Below are 11,735 nucleotides of genomic sequence, written 5' to 3' on the forward strand. Positions count from 1 at the left end.
ATCATGTATATATTACATGTTATTATGAAGGTTACTACATGCCATATATACTTACATCATGTATATATTACATGTTATTATGAAGGTTACTACATGACATATATACTTATATCATGTATATATTACATGTTATTATGAATGTTACTACATGACATATATACTTACATCATGTATATATTACATGTTATTATGAATGTTACTACATGACATATATACTTATATCATGTATATATGACATGTTATTATGAAGGTTACTACATGACATATATACTTACATCATGTATATAGGCAAGGCAAGGCAAGGCAACTTTATTTGTATAGCGCTTTTCATACACAAGGCAGACTCAAAGTGCTTCACAGACAACAAAGTGAAATGAAAGAAAATAAAAGCAAAATTAAAATGCAGACAATAAAAATAAAAACAGTGCAGACGTTAAAAGTTAAAAGATTAAAAGATTTAGCTGAAAGCTAAGGTGAACATAAAAGTCTTCAGTCTAGTTTTAAAAGTAGTGAGAGTTGGGGAGAGTCTGACATCTTCAGGAAGTTTATTCCAGCTATGTGTTGCATAGTGACTGAATGATGATCTCCCTTGATTTGACTTTACTCTTGGAACCGCTAACAGATTGCTCTCAGAAGATCTTAGTGATCTAGAGGGCGTATATAGTGGGAGCATATCAGTGATATACTTGGGCCCTAGACCATGTAGTGATTTATATGTGAGCAGGAGGATTTTGAAATCTATTCTCTGATGTACAGGGAGCCAATGTAAGGATTTAAGAATTGGTGTAATGTGCTCACATTTTTTGGTCTTTGTTAGAACTCTAGCAGCAGCGTTCTGAACAAGCTGTAGCTGCCTGACAGTTTTTTTGGGAAGACCTGCAAGGAGACCATTACAATAGTCTAGCCTACTGGTAATAAAGGCATATACAAGTTTTTCTAAGTCTTGAGCTGACATGAGCCCTCTAAGTCTTGTTACATTTTTGAGGTGATAGTAGGCCGATTTTGTTACTGATTTGATGTGACTGTCGAAATGTAAATCAGAATCTAAAATAACCCCAAGATTTCTGGCTTTATTTGAGGTTTTCAGGGACAGTGATTGAAGGTGTTGGATGACTTTAAACCTTTCTTTTTTAGCACCAAAAACAATTATCTCAGTTTTATCTTCATTTAGTTGTAGGAAATTTTGGCACATCCAGTGTTTGACTTGCTCAATGCACTGGCACAGAAGATCTATGGGGCGATAGTCATTTGGTGGTAGCGCTACATAGATTTGGGTGTCATCGGCATAGCAATGATGGTCAATGTTATTATTTTGCATGATTTGTCCTAGTGGGAGCATATAGATGTTAAATATATGACATGTTATTATGAATGTTACTACATGACATATATACTTACATCATGTATATATGACATGTTATTATGAATGTTACTACATGACATATATACTTACATCATGTATATATTACATGTTATTATGAATGTTACTACATGACATATATACTTACATCATGTATATATTACATGTTATTATGAAGGTTACTACATGCCATATATACTTACATCATGTATATATTACATGTTATTATGAATGTTACTACATGACATATATACTTATATCATGTATATATTACATGTTATTATGAATGTTACTACATGACATATATACTTACATCATGTATATATTACATGTTATTATGAATGTTACTACATGACATATATACTTACATCATGTATATATGACATGTTATTATGAATGTTACTACATGACATATATACTTACATCATGTATATATGACATGTTATTATGAATGTTACTACATGACATATATACTTACATCATGTATATATGACATGTTATTATGAATGTTACTACATGACATATATACTTACATCATGTATATATTACATGTTATTATGAATGTTACTACATGACATATATACTTACATCATGTATATATTACATGTTATTATGAATGTTACTACATGACATATATACTTACATCATGTATATATTACATGTTATTATGAATGTTACTACATGACATATATACTTACATCATGTATATATTACATGTTATTATGAATGTTACTACATGACATATATACTTACATCATGTATATATTACATGTTATTATGAATGTTACTACATGACATATATACTTACATCATGTATATATTACATGTTATTATGAATGTTACTACATGACATATGTACTTACATCATGTAAATATTACATGTTATTATGAATGTTACTACATGACATATATACTTACATCATGTATATATTACATGTTATTATGAATGTTACTACATGACATATATACTTACATCATGTATATATTACATGTTATTATGAATGTTACTACATGACATATATACTTACATCATGTAAATATTACATGTTATTATGAATGTTACTACATGACATATATACTTACATCATGTATATATTACATGTTATTATGAATGTTACTACATGACATATATACTTACATCATGTATATATTACATGTTATTATGAATGTTACTACATGACATATATACTTACATCATGTATATATGACATGTTATTATGAATGTTACTACATGACATATATACTTACATCATGTAAATATTACATGTTATTATGAATGTTACTACATGACATATATACTTACATCATGTATATATTACATGTTATTATGAATGTTACTACATGACATATGTACTTACATCATGTATATAAAACAATGATGGAGGTTTTTTATAGGCGCCATAGAGCGACTTTCATTAGCTCCATTGTTAGCTAACTCGTTTATTTTCGATTGAGAATGCATTGAAAAGAGAAAAACAAATGTTCTTTAATATATAAAGATTGTTAATGATAGGTCAAATCCCCCCCAAAAAGTGCAGTTTCCTTTTTAAAAAGTGTGTGTGGTGCAAAGGCAAGTTGTTGAATGCAAGCGACCACAGAATGTGTGGCAGCAGGACACAATGGAGGAATGAAGTGACACACACACACACCCACACACACACACACACACACACACACACACCCACACCCACTCACACACACACAGGCTTATTCACTGTTTCACTGTATGGAGAAGGATTTAATTTATTCACTGCCAGATAGCAATTATTCATGTCATTTCTTGCCAAAAGGTAAAAAAACAACACAACTTTGTTGTGAAAATGAAAAGTGACATTGTGATCAATGAACATGGCGTCATTAACCAGGGGGAGAAATTGAGGACCGAAGCAGAATTTGAAGGACCCCTGAAAAATGTATATATATATATATATATATATATATATATATATATATATATATATATATATATATATATATATATATATATATATATATATATATATATATATATATATATATATATATATATATGCAGGTCATAATGGGATCATTTGTTTCAGGGTCCATGTACACATGCAGGAAGATTGTAATCCCAGGGATGATCAGATGACATGAATCAATCAAACAATGTTTATTTATAATGATGTCCATGTACACCTGGCTGTTGTCTTGTAAGACATGATGTCCATGTACACCTGGCTGTTGTCTTGTAAGACATGAATGATGTCCATGTACACCTGGCTGTTGTCTTGTAAGACATGATGTCCATGTACACCTGGCTGTTGTCTTGTAAGACATGAATGATGTCCATGTACACCTGGCTGTTGTCTTGTAAGACATGAATGATGTCCATGTACACCTGGCTGTTGTCTTGTAAGACATGATGTCCATGTACACCTGGCTGTTGTCTTGTAAGACATGATGTCCATGTACACCTGGCTGTTGTCTTGTAAGACATGATGTCCATGTACACCTGGCTGTTGTCTTGTAAGACATGAATGATGTCCATGTACACCTGGCTGTTGTCTTGTAAGACATGATGTCCATGTACACCTGGCTGTTGTCTTGTAAGACATGATGTCCATGTACACCTGGCTGTTGTCTTGTAAGACATGATGTCCATGTACACCTGGCTGTTGTCTTGTAAGACATGATGTCCATGTACACCTGGCTGTTGTCTTGTAAGACATGATGTCCATGTACACCTGGCTGTTGTCTTGTAAGACATGATGTCCATGTACACCTGGCTGTTGTCTTGTAAGACATGAATGATGTCCATGTACACCTGGCTGTTGTCTTGTAAGACATGAATGATGTCCATGTACACCTGGCTGTTGTCTTGTAAGACATGAATGATGTCCATGTACACCTGGCTGTTGTCTTGTAAGACATGAATGATGTCCATGTACACCTGGCTGTTGTCTTGTAAGACATGATGTCCATGTACACCTGGCTGTTGTCTTGTAAGACATGAATGATGTCCATGTACACCTGGCTGTTGTCTTGTAAGACATGAATGATGTCCATGTACACCTGGCTGTTGTCTTGTAAGACATGATGTCCATGTACACCTGGCTGTTGTCTTGTAAGACATGAATGATGTCCATGTACACCTGGCTGTTGTCTTGTAAGACATGAATGATGTCCATGTACACCTGGCTGTTGTCTTGTAAGACATGAATGATGTCCATGTACACCTGGCTGTTGTCTTGTAAGACATGAATGATGTCCATGTACACCTGGCTGTTGTCTTGTAAGACATGAATGATGTCCATGTACACCTGGCTGTTGTCTTGTAAGACATGATGTCCATGTACACCTGGCTGTTGTCTTGTAAGACATGATGTCCATGTACACCTGGCTGTTGTCTTGTAAGACATGATGTCCATGTACACCTGGCTGTTGTCTTGTAAGACATGATGTCCATGTACACCTGGCTGTTGTCTTGTAAGACATGATGTCCATGTACACCTGGCTGTTGTCTTGTAAGACATGATGTCCATGTACACCTGGCTGTTGTCTTGTAAGACATGAATGATGTCCATGTACACCTGGCTGTTGTCTTGTAAGACATGATGTCCATGTACACCTGGCTGTTGTCTTGTAAGACATGATGTCCATGTACACCTGGCTGTTGTCTTGTAAGACATGAATGATGTCCATGTACACCTGGCTGTTGTCTTGTAAGACATGATGTCCATGTACACCTGGCTGTTGTCTTGTAAGACATGAATGATGTCCATGTACACCTGGCTGTTGTCTTGTAAGACATGAATGATGTCCATGTACACCTGGCTGTTGTCTTGTAAGACATGATGTCCATGTACACCTGGCTGTTGTCTTGTAAGACATGATGTCCATGTACACCTGGCTGTTGTCTTGTAAGACATGAATGATGTCCATGTACACCTGGCTGTTGTCTTGTAAGACATGAATGATGTCCATGTACACCTGGCTGTTGTCTTGTAAGACATGATGTCCATGTACACCTGGCTGTTGTCTTGTAAGACATGATGTCCATGTACACCTGGCTGTTGTCTTGTAAGACATGATGTCCATGTACACCTGGCTGTTGTCTTGTAAGACATGAATGATGTCCATGTACACCTGGCTGTTGTCTTGTAAGACATGAATGATGTCCATGTACACCTGGCTGTTGTCTTGTAAGACATGATGTCCATGTACACCTGGCTGTTGTCTTGTAAGACATGAATGATGTCCATGTACACCTGGCTGTTGTCTTGTAAGACATGAATGATGTCCATGTACACCTGGCTGTTGTCTTGTAAGACATGATGTCCATGTACACCTGGCTGTTGTCTTGTAAGACATGAATGATGTCCATGTACACCTGGCTGTTGTCTTGTAAGACATGAATGATGTCCATGTACACCTGGCTGTTGTCTTGTAAGACATGAATGATGTCCATGTACACCTGGCTGTTGTCTTGTAAGACATGAATGATGTCCATGTACACCTGGCTGTTGTCTTGTAAGACATGAATGATGTCCATGTACACCTGGCTGTTGTCTTGTAAGACATGATGTCCATGTACACCTGGCTGTTGTCTTGTAAGACATGATGTCCATGTACACCTGGCTGTTGTCTTGTAAGACATGATGTCCATGTACACCTGGCTGTTGTCTTGTAAGACATGATGTCCATGTACACCTGGCTGTTGTCTTGTAAGACATGATGTCCATGTACACCTGGCTGTTGTCTTGTAAGACATGATGTCCATGTACACCTGGCTGTTGTCTTGTAAGACATGAATGATGTCCATGTACACCTGGCTGTTGTCTTGTAAGACATGAATGATGTCCATGTACACCTGGCTGTTGTCTTGTAAGACATGATGTCCATGTACACCTGGCTGTTGTCTTGTAAGACATGAATGATGTCCATGTACACCTGGCTGTTGTCTTGTAAGACATGATGTCCATGTACACCTGGCTGTTGTCTTGTAAGACATGAATGATGTCCATGTACACCTGGCTGTTGTCTTGTAAGACATGAATGATGTCCATGTACACCTGGCTGTTGTCTTGTAAGACATGATGTCCATGTACACCTGGCTGTTGTCTTGTAAGACATGATGTCCATGTACACCTGGCTGTTGTCTTGTAAGACATGAATGATGTCCATGTACACCTGGCTGTTGTCTTGTAAGACATGAATGATGTCCATGTACACCTGGCTGTTGTCTTGTAAGACATGATGTCCATGTACACCTGGCTGTTGTCTTGTAAGACATGATGTCCATGTACACCTGGCTGTTGTCTTGTAAGACATGATGTCCATGTACACCTGGCTGTTGTCTTGTAAGACATGAATGATGTCCATGTACACCTGGCTGTTGTCTTGTAAGACATGAATGATGTCCATGTACACCTGGCTGTTGTCTTGTAAGACATGATGTCCATGTACACCTGGCTGTTGTCTTGTAAGACATGAATGATGTCCATGTACACCTGGCTGTTGTCTTGTAAGACATGAATGATGTCCATGTACACCTGGCTGTTGTCTTGTAAGACATGATGTCCATGTACACCTGGCTGTTGTCTTGTAAGACATGAATGATGTCCATGTACACCTGGCTGTTGTCTTGTAAGACATGAATGATGTCCATGTACACCTGGCTGTTGTCTTGTAAGACATGAATGATGTCCATGTACACCTGGCTGTTGTCTTGTAAGACATGAATGATGTCCATGTACACCTGGCTGTTGTCTTGTAAGACATGAATGATGTCCATGTACACCTGGCTGTTGTCTTGTAAGACATGATGTCCATGTACACCTGGCTGTTGTCTTGTAAGACATGATGTCCATGTACACCTGGCTGTTGTCTTGTAAGACATGATGTCCATGTACACCTGGCTGTTGTCTTGTAAGACATGATGTCCATGTACACCTGGCTGTTGTCTTGTAAGACATGATGTCCATGTACACCTGGCTGTTGTCTTGTAAGACATGATGTCCATGTACACCTGGCTGTTGTCTTGTAAGACATGAATGATGTCCATGTACACCTGGCTGTTGTCTTGTAAGACATGATGTCCATGTACACCTGGCTGTTGTCTTGTAAGACATGATGTCCATGTACACCTGGCTGTTGTCTTGTAAGACATGAATGATGTCCATGTACACCTGGCTGTTGTCTTGTAAGACATGATGTCCATGTACACCTGGCTGTTGTCTTGTAAGACATGAATGATGTCCATGTACACCTGGCTGTTGTCTTGTAAGACATGAATGATGTCCATGTACACCTGGCTGTTGTCTTGTAAGACATGATGTCCATGTACACCTGGCTGTTGTCTTGTAAGACATGATGTCCATGTACACCTGGCTGTTGTCTTGTAAGACATGAATGATGTCCATGTACACCTGGCTGTTGTCTTGTAAGACATGAATGATGTCCATGTACACCTGGCTGTTGTCTTGTAAGACATGATGTCCATGTACACCTGGCTGTTGTCTTGTAAGACATGATGTCCATGTACACCTGGCTGTTGTCTTGTAAGACATGATGTCCATGTACACCTGGCTGTTGTCTTGTAAGACATGAATGATGTCCATGTACACCTGGCTGTTGTCTTGTAAGACATGATGTCCATGTACACCTGGCTGTTGTCTTGTAAGACATGAATGATGTCCATGTACACCTGGCTGTTGTCTTGTAAGACATGATGTCCATGTACACCTGGCTGTTGTCTTGTAAGACATGAATGATGTCCATGTACACCTGGCTGTTGTCTTGTAAGACATGAATGATGTCCATGTACACCTGGCTGTTGTCTTGTAAGACATGATGTCCATGTACACCTGGCTGTTGTCTTGTAAGACATGATGTCCATGTACACCTGGCTGTTGTCTTGTAAGACATGAATGATGTCCATGTACACCTGGCTGTTGTCTTGTAAGACATGAATGATGTCCATGTACACCTGGCTGTTGTCTTGTAAGACATGAATGATGTCCATGTACACCTGGCTGTTGTCTTGTAAGACATGATGTCCATGTACACCTGGCTGTTGTCTTGTAAGACATGATGTCCATGTACACCTGGCTGTTGTCTTGTAAGACATGATGTCCATGTACACCTGGCTGTTGTCTTGTAAGACATGAATGATGTCCATGTACACCTGGCTGTTGTCTTGTAAGACATGATGTCCATGTACACCTGGCTGTTGTCTTGTAAGACATGAATGATGTCCATGTACACCTGGCTGTTGTCTTGTAAGACATGATGTCCATGTACACCTGGCTGTTGTCTTGTAAGACATGAATGATGTCCATGTACACCTGGCTGTTGTCTTGTAAGACATGAATGATGTCCATGTACACCTGGCTGTTGTCTTGTAAGACATGATGTCCATGTACACCTGGCTGTTGTCTTGTAAGACATGATGTCCATGTACACCTGGCTGTTGTCTTGTAAGACATGAATGATGTCCATGTACACCTGGCTGTTGTCTTGTAAGACATGAATGATGTCCATGTACACCTGGCTGTTGTCTTGTAAGACATGAATGATGTCCATGTACACCTGGCTGTTGTCTTGTAAGACATGATGTCCATGTACACCTGGCTGTTGTCTTGTAAGACATGATGTCCATGTACACCTGGCTGTTGTCTTGTAAGACATGATGTCCATGTACACCTGGCTGTTGTCTTGTAAGACATGAATGATGTCCATGTACACCTGGCTGTTGTCTTGTAAGACATGAATGATGTCCATGTACACCTGGCTGTTGTCTTGTAAGACATGATGTCCATGTACACCTGGCTGTTGTCTTGTAAGACATGATGTCCATGTACACCTGGCTGTTGTCTTGTAAGACATGATGTCCATGTACACCTGGCTGTTGTCTTGTCGTTCTTATCTGTACTGTAAAGTTGAAATTTGAATGACAATAAAAAGGACATCTAAGTAAGTAAGAGCCTGCTTGTTCATGTTGTCAATTGTCAGATTGAGAGCCTGAAGCTCTCCCACAAGACTGCTGTGGACGGCGTCAAACTGGATCTGACCCGCTCAAAGGGGGAGGTGGAGAGGGAGAGAGACACGCTGAAGTGCAAGATGGAGAGTACGCACCTTTTTCTACTGACAGCCTCCAGAGCTGCAATGTTGTTCAAGGCTGGTGTGTTGCCAGGTGTGCAGACGGAGGTGGAGGTGCTGAAGGACATGCTGGAAAAAAACAATGCACTCTTTGTGGAGAAAGAAATGGAGATGGTGAAGAAGGTGAAAGCTGTCTGTGACGAGGAACTCTACAAGACAAGCGTCTTGCACGAGGAAAAGTGAGGAAGTGGAAGAACATCTCAGAGGTCATAATGACTATAAGAATGTCTGCACTTGAATTGTGTTGTAGGCTGGAGTTAGAGCAACATCTTGCACAGTGTAAACAGCAGATCATCCTGCACGACTCCAAAGTGCAATCCCAAAAAGAGGAATGGGAGAAGCAACTGTGGATTGTCCAGAAAAGTGAAGAGTCTGCACGCAAAGAGATCCTCTCCCTGAAGTCAGTTCCTTTTCTTGTCAACCACACTTTCCATGCATCAAGTTCAAGTACCAAACATGTTGCAATGAACGTGATGATTGATGAAGTCAGTTCCTTTTCTTGTCAACCACACTTTCCATGCATGAAACATGTTGCAATGAACGTGATGATTGATGAAGTCAGTTCCTTTTCTTGTCAACCACACTTTCCATGCATGAAACATGTTGCAATGAACGTGATGATTGATGAAGTCAGTTCCTTTTCTTGTCAACCACACTTTCCATGCATGAAACATGTTGCAATGAACGTGATGATTGATGAAGTCAGTTCCTTTTCTTGTCAACCACACTTTCCATGCATGAAACATGTTGCAATGAACGTGATGATGGTCAGACTGCGATTCAAGCAGCAGAGCTCTCAGCTGGAGGAGCTGGAGAGACAGAGAGCAGAGGCAGTGCACCTACAGCAGGTGAGGACCCCCCGCCAGCCCCTCCTCTCTAGTTGTGCAGCAACGTGTCTATGTCTGCCACAGAAAAACCAAGAACTGTGTGCCCACCTGGGGACCTTGTCCAAGTCTGAAGCGGAGCTGCTGCAAGCAAACCAACGTCTGAAGGAAAAACTGGAGGAGATAAAAGAGGAGAACATCCGTCGAGAGGGAGAGAGGTACCAACCATCTTTTATTCTAAAAAGTCCATTAGGCTTTTCTCTACTTGCTCCGCCTCCAGGATGGTGGAGGACAGTCGGGCACGAGAGGCCAAGCTGGAGGAGAGCATCTCTCAGCTCAAAGACAAAGTCCTGAAGTTGGCAGCAGCCGAAAAGAAGGTAGGGAACCAATTATGCTCGTATGTTTCTTTGACTCACTGTCAGTGTTGTTGTAAGGAACCACATGATGCTCGTTGTAAGGAACCACATGATGCTCGTATGTTTCTTTGACTCACTGTCAGTGTTGTTGTAAGGAACCACATGATGCTCGTTGTAAGGAACCACATGATGCTCGTATGTTTCTTTGACTCACTGTCAGTGTTGTTGTAAGGAACCACATGATGCTCGTTGTAAGGAACCACATGATGCTCGTTGTAAGGAACCACATGATGCTCGTATGTTTCTTTGACTCACTGTCAGTGTTGTTGTAAGGAACCACATGATGCTCGTTGTAAGGAACCACATGATGCTCGTATGTTTCTTTGACTCACTGTCAGTGTTGTTGTAAGGAACCACATGATGCTCGTATGTTTCTTTGACTCACTGTCAGTGTTGTTGTAAGGAACCACATGATGCTCGTATGTTTCTTTGACTCACTGTCAGTGTTGTTGTAAGGAACCACATGATGCTCGTATGTTTCTTTGACTCACTGTCAGTGTTGTTGTAAGGAACCACATGATGCTCGTATGTTTCTTTGACTCATGGTCAGTGTTGTAAGGAACCACATGATGCTCGTTGTAAGGAACCACATGATGCTCGTATGTTTCTTTGACTCACTGTCAGTGTTGTTGTAAGGAACCACATGATGCTCGTATGTTTCTTTGACTCACTATCAGTGTTGTCTCCTGCGTAGCGAAGAGTCCAGGTGGAGAAGAAAGAGACGGGTCTGCAGAACACCATCTTTGAACTGAGTGCACAAGTAGATGAACTGACGCAGGAAAGTACTTCAGCCAATAAGTAAGTCTGATTTTTTATTATCAATCCTTCCATGTCACATTTTCATTTCAAATACAATTCATAAATTCATGTCATTTAATGACTTAGTATTCAAAGAATTTCTCCCAAAATAAAATGGATTCATACTTGCCGTATTTAACAGCAAATCCAGGTTTTGTCAGTCATTACCACATTGTTCCTTTTTGTCCTGGATTTTGTTTCCCTCAGAAAAACAGG

The 11,735-nt window shown here is 39.6% G+C and overlaps 1 protein-coding gene across 1 annotated transcript in view; it reads left to right on the top strand.

Moving 5' to 3' along the window:
• The window catches only part of LOC133661320 (host cell factor 2-like), a 47,724-nt gene extending 36,201 nt beyond the window's left edge, over nucleotides 1-11,523 (top strand). The window contains exons 21-27 of the mRNA XM_062064445.1: nucleotides 9,335-9,449; nucleotides 9,516-9,660; nucleotides 9,732-9,881; nucleotides 10,254-10,329; nucleotides 10,393-10,523; nucleotides 10,586-10,682; nucleotides 11,416-11,523. Of these exons, the coding sequence (XP_061920429.1) occupies nucleotides 9,335-9,449; nucleotides 9,516-9,660; nucleotides 9,732-9,881; nucleotides 10,254-10,329; nucleotides 10,393-10,523; nucleotides 10,586-10,682; nucleotides 11,416-11,523 (822 nt within the window). The remainder of the gene's footprint in view (nucleotides 1-9,334; nucleotides 9,450-9,515; nucleotides 9,661-9,731; nucleotides 9,882-10,253; nucleotides 10,330-10,392; nucleotides 10,524-10,585; nucleotides 10,683-11,415) is intronic.
• The last annotated feature ends 212 nt before the right edge of the window (nucleotides 11,524-11,735 follow it).

This window comes from Entelurus aequoreus, linkage group LG12, assembly GCF_033978785.1.
Source record: "Entelurus aequoreus isolate RoL-2023_Sb linkage group LG12, RoL_Eaeq_v1.1, whole genome shotgun sequence".
Taxonomy (NCBI): Eukaryota; Metazoa; Chordata; class Actinopteri; order Syngnathiformes; family Syngnathidae; genus Entelurus; species Entelurus aequoreus.